The sequence below is a fragment of the Limanda limanda genome, chromosome 1 (assembly GCF_963576545.1).
Source record: "Limanda limanda chromosome 1, fLimLim1.1, whole genome shotgun sequence".
In the NCBI taxonomy this organism is placed as follows: Eukaryota; Metazoa; Chordata; class Actinopteri; order Pleuronectiformes; family Pleuronectidae; genus Limanda; species Limanda limanda.
In genome coordinates, this window is record NC_083636.1 from 21,755,891 (window position 1) to 21,774,106 (window position 18,216).

At 42.5% G+C, this 18,216-nt stretch overlaps 2 protein-coding genes across 2 annotated transcripts; both read right to left on the reverse strand.

Moving 5' to 3' along the window:
* Positions 1–5,211: 5,211 nt before the first annotated feature.
* On the reverse strand, positions 5,212–6,487 carry LOC132998569 (uncharacterized). Its single transcript, XM_061068323.1, has 5 exons — positions 6,311–6,487; positions 6,110–6,175; positions 5,877–6,026; positions 5,505–5,564; positions 5,212–5,361 (listed from the first exon to the last, which is right to left on the reverse strand). Exons 1-5 carry the CDS (start codon positions 6,485–6,487, stop codon positions 5,212–5,214), a joined length of 603 nt encoding a protein of 200 aa, XP_060924306.1.
* A 2,271-nt stretch (positions 6,488–8,758) lies between these two features.
* mdm1 (Mdm1 nuclear protein) lies at positions 8,759–17,509 on the reverse strand. The gene is made up of 17 exons (XM_061068432.1): positions 17,492–17,509; positions 16,825–16,924; positions 16,217–16,353; positions 16,040–16,138; positions 15,610–15,750; positions 15,468–15,517; positions 15,077–15,260; positions 13,814–13,929; positions 13,634–13,721; positions 10,872–11,089; positions 10,762–10,798; positions 10,584–10,597; positions 10,335–10,417; positions 10,112–10,180; positions 9,637–9,915; positions 9,343–9,393; positions 8,759–8,868 (listed from the first exon to the last, which is right to left on the reverse strand). Exons 1-17 carry the CDS (start codon positions 17,507–17,509, stop codon positions 8,759–8,761), a joined length of 1,794 nt encoding a protein of 597 aa, XP_060924415.1.
* Between the last annotated feature and the right edge of the window lie 707 nt (positions 17,510–18,216).

Sequence of the window (18,216 nt, forward strand, 5' to 3'; positions counted from 1 at the left end):
GCCTAGGGCGCAAAATGCCGAGAGGGCGGCACAAGGGACTGATTTATCATGACGTGACACATGCAATATAAACCAAAACATTCACATCACAACATCATCTTCTAAACCCGGGGACGCACCGGAGATAGAAGCGCAGCGAGGCGCCACGAAAGCTGTCCGCTTCCTTTCCGCGCCCATGTTAAATAATTGGGCTGTTCGCACCGGCAGCGTTGTGCCGGGAAGCTGCGGGCAGCGCCGCGGCCGGCTCGCGATCTGCAGCGAGGGTTCCGGGGTCTGTTCTATTTTTTTCGCTCGCTGCGAGCAAATCGGGCCGGAAAACACACTGAAAATTGATATATTTCAAACGATCTATCATGTCATTACAGATATGATGTCGGAAATGGCAACAGTGTTGTAAGTGCTGTTGTGGCGATCTCAGGGTATTCTGCTGTGACTTTAATCCAGGACACCGGCAGAGTTGTTTTCTCAAACATACTTTAAGGGCCGCCGTCATTTGCGATCTCGGGCAGCTGATCTTTTTCTTAAACAGACCTGCTGGATTCACCTGGTTTGTTGACAAATGGGTCCGACAAATACCGTGCTGGTTTGTGGTCAGCGAAAAAGTGACGTGACCGAGACGAGCGTCTTGACATGCATAAAGCATGAGTCATAACGCAGAGGATCCGGTAATTTTTCAAAATAAAACGGTTTTATTTTGAAAAACTACCGGATAATAGATAAAACAGAAAACATGTAAAATGTTTATTCTTTCTGTGCGGCCCGGTACCAAATGACCCACAAATGGGCCTGTTGCCCTGTTGATTACAATAAATAGGTCTAAAAAATATATGTATTGTGTTTGACTGTTCAGTACTGTTCATATTCATTACATTTAAAAAGCAGACATAAAGGTAACTTAAAAGTTACTTTCCCTAGTGACTAATTACTTTTGATATACAGTAACTGGTGGGGTAAATCAATTACTTTTAAAAGAAGTGACTAGTAACTGTTACTAATTACTAATTTTCAGTAACTTGCCAAACACTGCTTAATCCACACATTTGTCAGTTGTGTCTAAACAGACAGAAACACACAAGCACATACTCTCTTGTGTGTGTGTGTGGGGAGGCGTGTTAGACTGTGGTAAGAGTTGAAGATGAGTCAAAAAAGGATTAAATTATCAGGTGCACGATTCAGAAAGCGCAGCAAAGTAGAGGAGGAGAAGAAAGAACAATTTAGAGGTAGAATCACCCCAATTCATCATTAATGTTTATTTTTGTCGACATGACATGATATGCTGTCAGTACAGCTGAGTTCAGACTTTTTTATATTTTTATTATATATTTTTATTATTTTTTATAGCTTACAATTTTGTCTTGCTTTGTGTGCATCTGTATACAGTCCAAAAGTTCTTGGGGATGCATGACAATTTGCGTGTGTATGTTGGGGGGGGCGCCATTCTGAAACCCCGCCTAGGGCGCCAACATTGCCAGGGCCGGCCCTGAGTGTGAGTCAACTGGTTATTACTTTAAACAGTATCGTTAGAAAAGTTAGATAGAAAAGACTTTAAAGACAATAAGGACATTTCAAGGTTCACGCATCAGAATAAAGGATGTTTACTCGAACCAGGACTCGTTCTTCAGAGTGAAGCCACAGAAGAAGTGTTTCTGTAACCGTGCTGTAAAGAAACTCTTTTAAGTGGTTTGTAGTTTTACACAATAAGTGGTGAAATATGAGGAAGCACTGGATGTGTTTATTCACCATGTGTCAGTAACTGGGTCAAACTCGACACCCGATCATCTGTATTATTATTAATATTTTTACTTTCATTAGTCGGAATGAGCCGACGTTTACAGATGCTGATCTTCATCACGTCAAGAGTCTTCACCTCCTCTTCAACTATTAGTCTTCAAAGTAAAAGCCCAACGAGTTTTTATTTTGAGGCTTGGGTCTGAAGATTGAGTCTGAAATAGTCGAGTTGTAATGTATGAAAAAACAGAACCGGTTAAGTGAATCATTCAAACTTATATAAATATATAAACCATAGACGTGAACAGTGATAAAACATATTGTTTTAAGTCGGATTAACTCAAAGTTTTCTAACTTCACTCTGCACACAAACAATGAGAAGGGCCAGAAGAGTTTGAGGACGACTCACTAAAGACGAGGAATTATCCTGACGTATCGACGCAGGACAAGAGAAACACAACATTAGCTTTATTATATAACATAGAAATTAGAGAACACAACATTACAAACACACACGTGTACAAAGGACTAGCTTAACGGCTCTGATGGGACTTGAACCTGCAGCTTCATTACAGTCTACAGTGATGATGTCACTGGCGTCGACACTTTGCTGCATCAAGCAGGTTTTTTATGTTTCATTGTGCGGTCGGATCAAAGTAGGTTGCGTCTTTGTTAACTCGGCCGGGAAACGGTGACTGTGCAGGTTGGTTTTCAGTAAAGTGTTCGACCCATTTTACTGTGTCACAACAAGTTCTGGTCAAAAGACCTGTTTCCTCTCACCTCTGTCTCACACACAGGTTCAGAGTCAACGCAAGCACACACACACACACACACACTGTCACCTCCGTCTGTCTCTGTGGGTTTTCTCTGGCGGCTCCAGCTTCCTCAAACAGCGACAGGTAATCAGTGACTGTCTCACTAAGAATGTGAAGTGCGAGGTGAAAGGTCGAAGAAGAACTCTGCGTGTCACTGAACCGGAGCCGACAGCGACTGAAAGTACTAATTGGAAATATTCCAAATTTTAAAAAGCTTCAGTGTTCCTGTGGCGACGCGAGAACCTGAATCTCCGGCTCAGTCGGATTGACTCTGCTCGTCAGGTTGGATTCTGATATTTGGACAGAAACACTGATCTTCACACGTTTCTGTCTGTTTCTGAATTACTGAAAAGACTGAATGAAACTTGAGTCTGAGCAGAGCTCTGAATTATGGGAATTGTAGTTTAAAAACCTGAGGCCTGAACTTCGAGCCCAAAACTCTATAAATACAGAAATTTCTTTAAAAATGTCAGAATTACAATATGTTTAGTTTTCTTAGTCTTTTCTAAATGAACTTTATTACAAAAAAATGTAGAAAACAAGGAGCAAAGCAAACGACAGTGAAACGAGGAGGAGTTATCTTCTGTTTGGAAAAGAATAAAAATAAAATAATATAAATGAGGAGAAGTGGAGAAAAAGTGTTTAAAACAAGAAGGAGAAAATATAAAACAGGTCAAAGAGCACAATATGGATTTAAACATTGTTTTTACTTTTTGTTTATTTTCTCCTTTATTGAATTAAACATGACATAAAGACATAAATCTGATAAATCTTGATTATAGACTGTAGATATTCATATATAGACTGAATGTATTAATAGTGTCTATGATCTGATGTCTTCATACAAACACACATGATAAGATCAGACAGATCCTCAGAGCTGCTGCTCTTTGTTTGGACGTGTTTCTATTAATAGTTCAGGTGTTTGAATGTGATCATGTGACCTGCTCTGCCTGTAAAAACACAGGGTTCTAAATATAGATCCTTGTAACACACTCACACACACACACACAGACACACACAGACACCCAAACTGAAAAGTCCTGATCTCACCTGTGTGGGAAATCCCCAGTGATGACATCACACATGTAGATCCCTGGTAAATGAACTTGTGTGTGTGTGTGTGTGTGTGTGTGTGTGTGTGTGTGTGTGTGTGTGTGTCTGTGTGTGTGTGTGTGTGTGTGTATTTGTCACTAAATAAACTCCCTCAGGGATTTATTTTGTCTCGTTATGCAATAACGATTATTTCTTAATTACAGGACATTTCAATTAATTGGCAAAGTAACAGAATCTCAGCTTTAGTTTAATATTATATTCTTTGTTTTAGTGATATTTAAGGTCAAAGTTAATAATGATCAGGATTTAAATTTCATGTTATTTATTTCATTTTATTTGATGGGAATGTTTAGTTAGGAAATGTTTTCCCCTGAATATTCAACTTTTTAATTATTGCTCAGTTTTATTTTCTTCTTGTTTTCCCATTTCATCATCTCAGTAAATATTTGCTTATTTCATCTTTGTTTTCCTGACTTTGTCTTTCTCTCTTTTCAAATCTTTGAGATCTATGAGAGTTCGTTCACTTTATTGTTTGTTTTGTGTGATCGTTTCTTGTGTTATTAAAGTACTTTGTGTGACATAAAGTCTGACTGATCATCAAGTGTTTGTTTGTTTGTTTGTTTGTTTGTTTGTTTGTTTGTTTGTTTGTTTGTTTCTGGTCTAAATGTCTAACGTGTAAAAACATGAAGCAAAAACTGATGTTAAAACTTTTCACTTTTATTCTGAGTCAAACTTCGTTGACTGATGCAACTAAACAACCTGTCGTGCACAGTTATAAACACACACACAGACACACACACACACACAGTCGAGAAACAAACCTACACCAGTGAAAGTAGGTAAGTAGGTTTCATGAATTTGTGGTTTCTGAAGACTTCTGCACCAGTTTGATTTATAGGTCAGTGTGTGTGTGTGTGTGTGTGTGTGTGTGTGTGTGTGTGTGTGTGTGTGTGTGCGTGTGTGTGTGTGTGTGTGTGTGTGTGTTTGTGTGTGTTACACTCCCTTTTTGAAAAGAAACTAATAACTTAATGTATTATTGAGATTTTTATATTGATATTTTGATATTTTTTGTTTGATTCAAGTCACAGCTGCTAACACGGAGGAGGCGGAGTTTACGATCTGACCTGCAGCCGGTAACAGGAGCGGTCACGTCTTCCATCTTTATTTACAGTCCAGAAACTCAACCATTTTGAATCATGAGTCTGAATCAGCAAATATTATTATGTTTGTTATGATGTGAAATTACTTTCAAATGAAACATGTTTTTCTTCAGCACAAAAAAGATCAAAATCAACTTTCATATTAGAATCCAACTTTATTTATTATCAGGTAAAATGTTGAAACAGTATTTTTTCAGTATCAGTTTTACAAACTGTGACATTCAGCCATAACATGGCAACAGATCAATACCAGAATCCTCCAGTATTCAGACATTCTGATCTATAAACAGATCAATAAGTAACAGCCAGTCACAACCGAGTTCTCATAAATATAAAAAACTGTTAAATACCTTCTCAAATTAAATACATGAATAAGTTAAAGTATAAAAGTGGACGTATAAAAGGTGATAAATAGTAAAGTAGGAAATGTCTGCTCAGTGGAATTAGCGGCCTCAGAGGGCGGCGGCTGCAGCGGCGGTGGCAGCGGCGGCGGTGATGGCGGCGACGGTGGAGTTTTTCACTTGGATGCAGAAATCTTGCAGGTACGTGAAGAGGATGTCTATCTCTCCTATGGCTTTGTTTATCCCTCGCTCGCCCTCCATCTGAAACCAGAGGAACACGTTAGAAACAGAAGTCGGCTTGAGACTGAAAACCTTCACTAAGAGCAGCTCGGTCTTTTAAACGGATCTGCAGTGACCTCATGGTGTAGCCGCACGTTCGGCCAATCAGAAGCAGCTTCTCTCACCTTGTTGAGCTTCTTGCGAAACTCGACCGCGTGGCGATGGTCGTGGTAGTGAGTCACATTCTGAACAGAGAGAGAGAGAGAGCGTTAGCAGATCGTTATCAGTTCACTTTCTCTCACCGACACCACAGATTCTACGATAAGTCAAACGCCGCCACACGTGCAAAACGCTGCAGAATCACGTCAGACTCAAACTCAGTCTGTTTGAAACGGATTTCAAATGAGTTGAGGTTCAAAAAGAGAATAAAGACGTTTGTTCTTGTTTCTCTGTCTAATCATTTAAATAATCATCTGATCAAAGGACCAGTTTTCATCACAGTCTCTTCTTTGCAGCGTACGAACACGCCGGCGGCGGGGGCGGCAGTGAACACTTACGCAGCCATGAGTCTGCAGGTCCTCGCTGACGCGGGAGAGGTCGTTCTTCAGCCGGTGCATCTTGAGATGCTGGTTGTCACGTTGAACCAGGATGTTGCGCAGGTAGAAGTCGAGGATGTTGGCGTGAAGACAGCAGATCTTCATGTGGTCCTGAGGGAGGGAGGAGTCAAAGGTCAGCGGGGATGTGTGTGTGTGTGTGCTGGGCGGGGGGGCGTCTCTGAGCTCTTCCTCACCTGGTCGTTGTTGACTCGAGGCATCAGTCGGGTGCTTGAGTCGTCGTCCGTCTGTAAACTCTGAGCCTGTAAACAAAGACACACAAACACACAAACACTCTGATCAGCATCGAGCAAGACATTTGATTTATCTTGAGTCTTCTTGAAATCAGAATGTCAGAATATATATGAATATCATTTTATAGATGAGTGAACACTCACATGTTTGGACACATCCTTGACAGCCCGGTACGTGTCTTTGTTCCGGAGCGCATGGCTGAGCGTCCGGTCCACAGGGTGGGCTCGGCCCTGCTCGGCCCAGCCAATCAGGAGCAGCGGCAGCAGGACAAACATGGCGGCTGCTGGGCGGAAGGAGCGGGCGAGTGTGGCGAGTTTCATCTTGATTTATGTCAGATAAAAGATGTGGATCCTTTCAGAAGCAAGAAGTTATCACCTGAAACAGAAACAGACAGAAGATCAGGATAAAGTAAAAAGATATAAAGTATAAAAGTGATGATCAACAGGATGGATCGAGCCGATCGCTGCATCTCACCTGTCAGAGGATTCTGCTGTGAACGACAACGCCGGGCTCCAGTCTTTATACACATCCAGCCTCCGCCCACTCTGCCAGAATATAGGACAGGTAACCAGAAAAACCCCAAGACAGACACACACACACACACACACACACACACACACACATACACACACACACAAACACAGGTCAGTGCTGAGCTGGTACAAAACCTTTTTACTGTCAATTACATAAAGAGGAAATTAACTGTCAGTCAAACTGTGACGTCAAACAAAAAACAACAAAAATTTGTCGTCAAGTTTCACAATTAGCATTTTAATTGTTCTTCTCCAATGACATCACTTCCTCTTCTGTGTGTGTGTGTGTATGTGTGTGTGTGTGTGTGTGTGTGTGTGAGTGTGTGTGTGTGTGTGTGTGTGTGTGTGTGTGTGTGTGTGTGTGTGTGTGTGTGTGTGTGTTTGTTTGCGTGTGTGTGTGTGTGTGTCACTAAATACACTTCCCTCAGAAAAAATCCGGTCGCTCTGATGTTTGAACACCAGATTTGTTTTGTCTCATCATGCGACAACTTCAACAACAATAATTATAAACTGACATGTGACGTGACCGTGGAAACATTTCCTTGTAAATATCAGGCAGAAATAAAGAAAACATTAGATAAGAGATGAATTTAAAACCAGGAAACCTGCAGAGAGAAGAATAAAGTGGGAGCTGGATCGAGTGTCGGGGTCAGTTTCCCCGGGTGGGATCCCTCAGAGACTCGTCAGAGGATTAAAGGTTTTCACGTCAGCCGACACTTTTCTCCCTCGGTCGACTCTAACAATCTTTTTTATGAAGCCCACGTGTTTTCTATCTTTTTTTTCAGGATCTCAACTTTGCCTAAACTGAGGCTCAAATTTGACCTCAAACAAACAAGATCTGAGACTTTTTGATTGACAGCCACGTTTGAACAGTGTCAGTGGAGTTAATCATCGCCGATAAAGGTCCAGGAATATTGATTTAAACAAGCCGACGTGGTTGTTGTAGTTTCACCTTCATCTGAATAAATTGCTCATATACTTCTTTTGCATTTTTTGCACTAATCTTCTTTATTGGTTCCATAAACTCGTCAAATCTGGATTTCATGATCTCTGTGACTCATCAGCTGCTGCAGCTCGTTGTGCAGCGAGGACGATCGGAGTCGGGCAGCGACGGGAAGTGGAACCTCACATCTGACACAGAACTGAGCAGCTGGAAGCTTTGAAATGAATCCAGAAACGATTTCAGGAGGGAAATCTAATCGTCTCATGTGCGAAGCGAGTGACACAATTAATAGATGACACAGCTTAGATTCTTTTCAATGGGAATTAATAGAAAAATTCCTGAAACACACACACACCTTTAAATATTTCTCTATGAATGTCGTCAGCACTTCCTCCAGACAGAGGACGGATTACCTGGCAACTACTTCCTCTGGGCCACTAGACAAACACACAAAACACACAACATCTACTCACTCAGTTGGGGATGAAGAGCAGATAAAGCAGCTGACTGTGAATTCCCCTCGTAACAATATACCAGAACAAACAAACAATGCAAAGCTGAGTGTGTTTGTGTGTGTGTGTGTGTGTGTGATTGTGAGTGAGTGTGTGTGTGTAGTTTTACTCCACTTGCAGAGTAAATAAGAGTAAATAAGACGATTATAACCAATTTAAAAACAAATATTAAATAGAAAGTGATGATATTTTATATGAATTAACAGCAGGTGATTACAGACGTGACTGAACGAGTTCATGGTTCAGCTTCTCTCTGACGTCGTAATTTGACGAGTGTGAAGAAGCTTCTTCGCGTTTTGAATCAGTTTGTAAAAACGACAAGTCGAAGACGAGCTGATGTTCATGTCTCTTTAATCTCGGCAAAGTAACACAACATAAACACAAACTTCACACGATCGTTACATTCATTAAAACATCAACTACAAAACTGATAATTAACAATTTAACGATAAAAATACTTGAATCTAGACATAAAATATTCTGTTTTAAAATAATCTGTTACATCTCTATAATATCCACTGAGCTCAACGAACAGCACGCTGGTTTCCATGGTGACAGCGGTGACCTTGAGAGATGTGGGGGGGGGGGGGGGGGGGGGGGTCATCATCTCTTCCCCCAGAAGCTCTCTCGTCTCTTCTGAGCGCGCTCCAGGACAGCGGACGCCGCGGAGCACGAGGCGGCCGAACGCCATGACATCACTGAGAGACGGTCGTCTGGGCAACAGGATGCAAGAGTTAAAAAGTATTTATGACAACAGGATGTTACTGAACAGCAGCGCCCCCTGCAGCCACACGTGGGGATTAACTCTGTAGGTTCTGTGTCTGAGTTGTCCCACTGAACTGAAACAGTGGATATTACCCATGATCCTCTGCTTCCTGACCCTGAAGAGCTGCTGCTGTAACAAACTCTGTTCAGAATTCTTCATATTTAACAGTTTCCTGCTGAATATTGGAGATAAATTCTGGTTTTTAATAACTTCAGAGTGTTTTGAACTGATCTCAGTTCAGCTTCACTCTTCAGCTCCAGCTGGTTGTGACAGTTTGTGACTCTCAGTCAGTTCTTCTCTCAGGAGATGGAACCCACTCATGCTCAGGGAGAGAAGGAGGAAACGTTCTATTGTTCACACTCACACATCAGACTCACTTTCACCAAGCTGCTGCTTCAACATGTTAATTTAAGACGTTCACCTTCATCGTCTCCTGAACTCTGCAGCTCCATGAACCTGGAACCCAATTCACCTGAGGAGGAACAGACCTGATCAGTCAGTAGCTTCTTTAAGATGCTTCAGTCACCTTTAAAAAACTCTTTCTAAATATTTGCTTATCCCCATGAGACTCTGATGCTACAGTGTTTTATCACGTGTTTGTATTTTTTGTCTCCTGTGAGGATGTTGGTGAGTTTATAACGTTTAGTCGTTCGAGCCTCAATTAGTTTGTTAGTTCATTCATTAATTTGTCTGTTTGTTTGTTAACGCCGCTCACCATTGTGTTGGAAGTCGGGATGTCTCAGCGTTCCCTGGATGCAGTGCAGCGCGGACGGAAGCTGAAGGGGCGGTGCTACTGTGGGTGGAGGCGTTTGCTTCGTCCTGATTGGTTTAGAGGCTGTTTTGTGATCAGGGGAGGGGCCAGGTGACGGGCGGTGGGGGCGACTCTTCTCCGACCAAGCCTCCATCTGTCTGATTTGCATGTCGAGCGCTGCTGCCATGGAAACGACTGACCCGCACCCCTGAGAACCAAAACAGTCACGTGTCACATGCTCCACTCGGCAACACCTGTTTACTGATGTTACATTAAAATATCAAAACTTATATTTATATTTACAAACAGCAAACTTGAATTCCAGCACTTTCATCTACTTTTAAAAACATCCAAGGCCTTTATTCCTTTTTGTCTCAAACCCTTAAACTTTAAACTCTATTTTATAATAATGTTTTTATTAATTACGTGTTTTACACACCGTTTACCTGTTGTTTGTTCAGAGACGATTCATCGCTGCTCTTCACTGTTCCTACTAGTATAGCGCCTCCTGTAGGACACACAGATGTCAGTGGTCTGTGGTGTGTGTGAGGTGTGTGTGTGTGTGTGTGTGTGTGTGTGTGTGTGTGTGTGTGTGTGTGTGTGCGTGAGGTGTGTGTGTGTGTGAGGTGTGTGTGCACGTGTGCGTGCACGTGTGCGTGTACCTGTGGCAGGTGTGGTGAGGTCGTGGTGAGTTCTCTGAACTGGTCTCATTTTCAGCCTGGGAGTTGTTAATCTCCCCTCGTCCCTGCACATGCGTGCGCACACACAGACACACAAACACACGGGCGCACACACACACACACACACACACACACACACACACACACACACACACACACACACACACACACACACACACACACACACACACACACACACACACACACACACACACACAAAAACAAGACAACGTGTTGATCAGCATCTGACCTGAGGTAATTCAAATAATGATCAAGTTAAAGTCAAGCAGAAACTGAGGTGTAGAACTTACTCGTCTTCACTTTCTTCCTCCTCCCACGCTGTACGTCTTTCCACTAGAGGTGTTTGTGCGTTTGTTTTTATGTGTTTGTTTGTATTGTGTGTTTCTGCTGAGCCCAGGACAGACGACCTGTGACTACAGGAGCGACTGCAAACAGACACAAGACGTTTTGAGAGCTGCGAAGATAAATCCACTATTTTCTACCGGAGAGGTTTCTCACCTGTCCAGGTCCAGAGCCTCCACGCAGGAAGTGCTGCGGCTGTCGGGCTCCTGGCCCAGTTCAAAGGTCAGGCGGGGGGTGGGGGGGTCGGTGGACGAGTCCGTGGGCTCCCACAGAGCGTTGTGTTCCGACTGCAGCTGGTTCAGGTGGTCTCTGCAGAAGTTGGCTCCCCAGGCCCGGCTGCGGTACGACGCCGCTCGCTGCCTCAGCTCCGTCACCTGGACACAAACACACATGTTTATACAGACAGAAAAGATTCATTTTTTCATTTCGTGTTAAAACATCTTGTTTATCTAATTTCTTTATGTTTGGTTGTATATATACTCTATATATATACATATATATAAATCAAAGAAAATACGTTAAATAAATGTTTAAAGATGGTTTCTGTCATTTTAGTTCTTATCTCACTGATGTTTGTTCATGTATTTCAGATCAGTTTGGTTTTCATTAGTTATTTGATGATATAAAACGTCATGATTGAAAGGTGAGACTGACTCGTTATTGGTCGAGAGCTTGTATGGGCTCTACTCCACAATCACCAACACAAGATCGCGGCATTTGAATCTGAGATATTTTGGCGTCATGTCTGGACGGAGGAAGGAAGTGGAAGTTATAAAATGGTTTGTGTAGTTCTAATAATTAATCGTTTAACAATAATCCATCTCTTTCTATGTCACTTGACTTGAGTGGCAGCCTCGACGCCGACGCCTCTTCCTGTCAGTTCTGGTAAACAGTCACACTAACCCGACCCCGACCTCCGTCAAGATCCTGGACACCCCCCGACCCCGTGTTCAGAGCTAACCTCAGCCTGCGTCTCAAACCTCAAGCCCAACGCGAGCTATGAACCTGATGCTGAACGTCTCTTTGACATGTTTCCTCTGAACCTGCAGCTCCTGACGTCAGCTGACTCACCACAGGGCCGGAGGTGAATCGCCCACGGATTCATCGACTCCTGGCCGAGTTTCATGGAGTTGTTCTATTTCTATGTTGGCACAAAGCTGCAGCGTTTTTTAATTAAATAAACGAACATGAGACATCGGTGAGAGCTCTGTTCAGGCGTCTAATTAGAACCATCAAATAAAAACTCATGAGAATGTTGCTGCAACAAATATGTAGAAAATCAGGACACTAGGTTTAAACGATGGTGAAATTTAAAACAAAGAAATCAAGAGTGAGTCCTGACGTCACTTCCTGTCCGACCTCGGGATTCTGAAGACGCTCTCTTCTAACGTCTGAACATCTCTAGGCTCCTGCAGCGTTCACTCGTCTCGGTCATGTTATTTACAAAGATCACACAACTGACAACTGCCCGTGAACCTCTGGGGCTGATGGGAAAAGATGTCTGTTGAAGGGAAAACTGAAATATGAAATAAAAATGTGATTGTCGTGGTTTCATTCGAGGCCGAAGGATGAGCTGAGGTCAGTTGAGTTCTTTACATGGAAACTGAGAAAACCAGAGCTTGACCAATGTGGATCCAGATGTTAGAGTCAAACATGTGTTGATATATATTCACCCACACACATTTATTATAAAAAGAATAACCGGTTGATGAAGTTATGAAACCCTCATGGCAAAGATAATTGAGTCTTGATATTGTACAGCTAAACCACAAACTACTTGTTGCAGAATCAGTTTCTGCTGCAGCTTCAGAAAACACCGAGAGATTTGTGGAGTCAGAAAAGTGAAAAGTCTCAGCAACGACACTTTCCACAATTGTGTGTGTGTGTGTGTGTGTGTGTGTGTGTGTGTGTGTGTGTGTGTGTGCGTGCGTGCATGCGGCTGATGGAAAACCCAAGTGCTGAGTGTCAGCGGTGAAACCACAACAGCTTCATTTCAGGGAAACGACACACTGTCAGTCACACACACACACACACGCACGCACGCACACGAAAAGTACGACCTAGAAAATTAAAAGTGTTTAGTGTGTAAGTAACTAAAACAGTCAGAAGAAGAAGAAGAAGAAGAAGAAGAAACACTTAACGAATGAAGATGCCGTCACGTTACGTCGGCGCTGAGCAGAGACACGTCGAGTCGAACTCAGCTACAACCTTCGCTTCCACGTGATTATGGGAATGTGACATTAATGTGCGTTGACGTGGTGTCGGAGTAACGGGACAAATGAGTTCCTGCCTGAGATGTGACAGAACAGCAGCTTCTAATATCGACTTGTCAAATGTGAGCTTTGAAACTTTCAAACCGTTTGTTCATCGAACGCACTTCATCCAACACCGATGCTTTAAGATCAACGTTTAAATGATCTGCCTGTCACATCGGATCCTGGTTCTTTTCTCTATGATGTAGATATTGGAAAGTTGAGTCAAAGAGTTGTTTAAACACATAAACACACACGTGTTGTTCTCAGCGTCAGAAGAACAATTTCACACCTCTGGAAATCGAACCGCCCACAGAGAACTTTGGTCTTTACACATCAAGTCCCTATTTTCGTCTGATTTGATTTCTATTATTTATTCGCACGATTAAACAAAACCATGGGAATAAGAGGTTTGTTCTCGAGCTGGTAGCGAATCCAACTGGACTCTGAATGAGACGTAGAAGTTATCGGGATGAGCTCCTTGAACAGAAGAGGAAATTCTCCTTCTTCCAGACGACTTCTCAGAACAAATTAAATAAAAACACACCTCAGACTCAGTGTGTAGGTTTCTGTGTGTGATCATACAAACATCCAGACTTTATCACGTCTCCAAACACATTTTACATGTCGAGTTCGTCACGTGACCCGCCCCCAACTGAACCTGACCTGAGGGGTGTCACCATCCATGGCCCCGCCTTCTTCTGGGATCCTGTAGAGGGGAGAATGAAAGCTGGACTCATACTCTGTCAACGTTCTGTCAACACACAGATGACACACATCAAACAAACTGACACACAAAAACACACAAACAAACACACGTGAGAACACACAAACAAACACACACACCTGTGACCTCTCTGCACCTGAGGAGGAGGAGTTCTGATGTCATCTTCTTGAGAGGTGGGGTCATTGTGTTTGGGGCGGAGCATCTTCTGAGACTCCTCCCTCCTCTTTTTGTTGCTCTGGAGATTAAAAACCGGCAGAATTTGAGCAGCGGGACCCAGAACGTTTGGATTTGTTCCAGATGTATTTGTTATTGTTACACATAATACTACTTATTTTATTGTTTTGAATGAATTAAACATAGCTTCTGCATCAAATCAGTAATTGAAACCAAATGGTGCAGAAACATGAACACATGAACAAACTAACTAAATGACGACTGGACAGGAACCATCTCTGAAAAACTTAATTTAACATCTTCTTAGATTGTTTTTGTTTTGTCCATGTTCTGTCTGCTAACATGACAAAAAGTCAATGAGCCCATCTTACACTGGGAGTCTCTATCGGTTTCAAACTGACGTCTTTCTAACGTCCGGGGCCATGAGCCTGCAGTTATAAGAGGTTTTAAGAAGACTGGTCTGAAGTGCTGCTTAACACGGTTACACAACTCAGTCCACAGAACCTGAGGCCAGCGCCGGAACTGTAGCTGGAAGATTCAAAGAAACAAAAAGACTCAAAGATTCAAAGATTCGTCAAAGAGTCACAGCGTTTGACATCAACTGTTAATATGACCAGAATCATTCAATAGAAATGAGGTCAAACACAAACTCAAACATCTAGAAATCAAATGTAAGTCAGCAAAACTACATCACCACAAATAGAGAGAGACAGAGTGTGTGTGTGTTTGTGTGTGTGTCATGTTGTGTCCCTATGATATAAATCAGAAAAATGAAGGTGAAGACATGTTTTACGGTTTAGATAAGTTGGTTAAGAGAAACTCTCCCTGAAATGAATTCAAATCAATGTAAAACCCTTTGAAGTCATGGAGACACAACTGTGTCTGTGTGTGCGTTTCCGTGTGCATGTGTGTGAGTGTGTGTGTGCGTGTGTGTGTGTCTGTGTGTGCGTTTGCGTGTGCGTGTGCGTGTGCGTGTGTGTGTGCGTGTGCGTGTGTGTGTGTGTGTGTGTGCATGTGTGCGTGTCTGTGTGTGCGTTTCCGTGTGCATGTGTGTGAGTGTGTGTGTGCGTGTGTGTGTGTCTGTGTGTGCGTTTGCGTGTGCGTGTGCGTGTGTGTGTGTGTGTGTGTGTGTGTGTGCGTGTGTGTGTGTGTGTGTGTGTGCATGTGTGCGTGTCTGTGTGTGCGTTTGCGTGTGTGTGTGTGTGTACCGTGTACGTGTGGAACAGTGGGATTCGCTGATGTTCCAGATGTTTCAGAAGGGGGGGTCCAGTGGGAGGGGCCACACCCTGGAAGTTTTGCTGATACTCGGTTTCCATGGAGACTGGGTTTCTCTTAAATGGGGGGATAGACCTGCTGCTGGAATACAGCATCTGCATGGAAGGGGGGGGGGACCTGTCACTTAAGAACTAATTGATCAGTAAAACTGTGACGACTGAATGCTTCATCAATAAAATCACCGATCGCATCAATAAACAGAGACATTCAGTTCGAATAGTCTGAAAGTAAAGAGTCTGCCTCCACCTAGTGGACACAATTGTGAACTGCATGACTTTCAACCGCACACACTTATTTTCATTATTGATTATTCTTATATTATACCTTTGACCTGCTGACCTTAGCCCCGCCCTCGAGTGCAGAGCTTGTTCAACCTGTCACACGATCCAGTTCATCGTTATTGTTTTTTCTTATTTCCATGATTTGGTTTAGAACACAAAAATAGAAACAGGTTTACGCAGCTCACCTCATTGGCTGAGAGCTGCCGTCCATCAGGTGCTGCTGACAAGGGGTGGCTGGCCTGTGATTGGCTGTGGAGCTGCGAGGGGTGGAGCTTTGCTGAGGAGACAGAATATTTGAGTGGAGCCGGTGTAGGACGATAGTGAATCTGCGTTAAAGTCCAGATTGTGAGGACAGGCTCAAAATGTTTCAAACCTTTATATTTAATCTTCATCTATTTCCATATGGATGTAAAGCTGCTTGAATCAAAGCTGAGACTTTATACATCTGTTTAGTTCACGTTGAATTTTTAGCTCAGAGTCTGAACAACTAAAAGAATACATCCACTTATTTAAGCTCTAAAATGTCTGTGATCGATGTTCACTTGATTTTCCATTCGCTCGTTCTCCTGATGATCCAGAGTTTGCAGAACATCTTTCTGGAGGTCGTGGTCCTGCTGGAGGTTCTGGTCCTGCTGGAGCTTCACGAGGTGTTGGAGGTTTTGGGGAAGGATCCTTCCTGTGGGCTGAGCGACTCAGAGAGGCTGAAGAAGAAATCTATTGATTAAACACTTCATTAACCTACACTCCCACATGCTGACATGCAAAGCTACACTGTCTACCATAAGAAGGCACTTTACTGTGAGTGTGAGCAGTCGGAGCAGCTAGGGGGCGCTGTAAGCCTGACGCACAGGGCAGAGAAGTCCAGGACTGAGTGAGACCTCCAGGATCAGGTCTCTTCCGCCGCTGCAGACCTGGATCTCTGCAGATTCCTGAGACACAAACGTCACAGAAAAAAACTGTAATTTTCAAACTCAGACATTTGTTTTGCTTTGACCCCTAACGTCTATTTTTAAATTCATCGACTAAGGGCAGAATGTTTCTCACCTAAAATCTGTGTCTCAGGTTTGAACCTACGAGTATAAAAGTTCACGACTTGTATCCAGAGGTAGAACCTTTTCAAAGTTAAAACGTGTTTTGATATTCATACATGAGATAAAGCAGCTTTGAGACATGAACTGCAGTCGAGATATTGTCCTGAAATGCTCTGGAGAGTTTGTATGTGAGAACAAATGTCCCAGTTTCCTGCAGCCTCCCAGTAAAATGTCCTGAAGCTTCCCAGTGAGCCATTGGACGTGTTGATGAGGTTTCTAACTCGTGACGGACGTGAAACTGGAAGAACACAAACATCTCAGGATGAAGAAGAGGAGCCGAACACACTAACGTTTGTAAAAGGTTCTTACTCATCTGGTCGGAGCGGAGGCCGGCCAATGGGGCGCAGCGCTGAGGAGACACACTCCTGGAGCGGGAAACCCTGTAGCTCTTCTGGTATTCACTCCGACACTGAAACAAACAAACTAACAAATAAACAAACAGACAAACACACACTTACAAGGTTTGAATGATGAACTTTGTACTTTTTCTTGCATCATGTAGCTTCACTGACAGTGACATCATTGTATACATGTATATATACACTCCCTATATACCCTGACCCCTAAGATGAGAACAGCCTGTCAAACCTGGATAATCCATCTATAGAGTAAACACACTTTAAAACATCATCATTAGAGAATCATCTTATTTTTTATAAATGACGACAATACTGATAAATTACAGTTTGAAAGACGAGTCAATTAATCAATTAGAAGATTGACAGGCAAGTATATATATATATATATATATATTTATATAATTCCATCCATCCATCTATATATTCATTCATTCATATGCCCATCCACCACCATCCACCCCTGACCAGCTGGATTAGCCCTGGTCAGATTAACTCACATTAATCCGGTGGGTCAGTCTGCTTGTGTGTCCGGCCCCGCCCCCCCCCCCCCCAAACACTGTTCGCCTGTTAGCTCTGATGCTTACCTGTCGCTGAAGCTAACAGCTGTGGGTGTTTACCTTGAAGCGAACCGTCATGACGCGGTCACCGCTGACATCACGCGAGCCCTCATGACGTAGCGACCAGGTGACCCATGTTAACGAGCTGGTTCGACGTGTAACGACTAGTTAAAAGACTAGTTAACAGACTAACAAACAAGCGACCAGCGGCTCAACTGAGCTCCTGCGGATGACGCCGTTGCCATGGCAGCTCAGTGTCGCTCGACAAGTGACGTCACCAGCGTCAGAGTTTAATTCCTACACGATTAGATGTGTTGAGTAATCGATTAATTTATATAATCTAATATTATCCATAAATGATCTACGAAAGTTATTAAAATAACAATTAATTATACTACTTTGTCAAACATTTGCTAATATTCTGCATCAACTAACACGATCATATTAAATACTTTATATACTACAATACATATTACTGTATATAATAATTTTTGAATTACAGTAGATTGATATAAATATTAATCTTTGGTTTTTACTGTGATTCTGCACTTTTATGGCGTAAAAAAATAAATTATGTTATCCACTTTTTATTTATTACTCTATTACATACTTTTATTGGTATATTATACATTATTTTCTCACAAGAATAAGATCTTTTTTCCTATAAAACTCTGAACTGATGATCACTGATCAACCTCCTGATCATGTAGACAATGAAGAATAATCTCCTTTTATCTATTAGATTAGATATGCATATCTATCCATCTATCTATTCATCTCTATCT

Bases quoted from the DNA above. Each gene is read 5' to 3' on its own strand.
- mdm1 (XM_061068432.1), bottom strand. The intron at 10,181-10,334 runs GTACACGCACAC...TGTGTCCTACAG, and splicing joins CCTCACCACACCTGCCACAG to GAGGCGCTATACTAGTAGGA. The intron at 9,394-9,636 runs GTGAGCGGCGTT...GTTCCTCCTCAG, and splicing joins TCCCGACTTCCAACACAATG to GTGAATTGGGTTCCAGGTTC.
- LOC132998569 (XM_061068323.1), bottom strand. From the start codon at position 6,487: ATGAAACTCGCCACACTCGCCCGCTCCTTCCGCCCAGCAGCCGCCATG. The intron at 6,176-6,310 runs GTGAGTGTTCAC...CTTTGTTTACAG, and splicing joins TCAAGGATGTGTCCAAACAT to GCTCAGAGTTTACAGACGGA. The intron at 5,565-5,876 runs GTAAGTGTTCAC...CTCTCTGTTCAG, and splicing joins ACCTGCAGACTCATGGCTGC to AATGTGACTCACTACCACGA.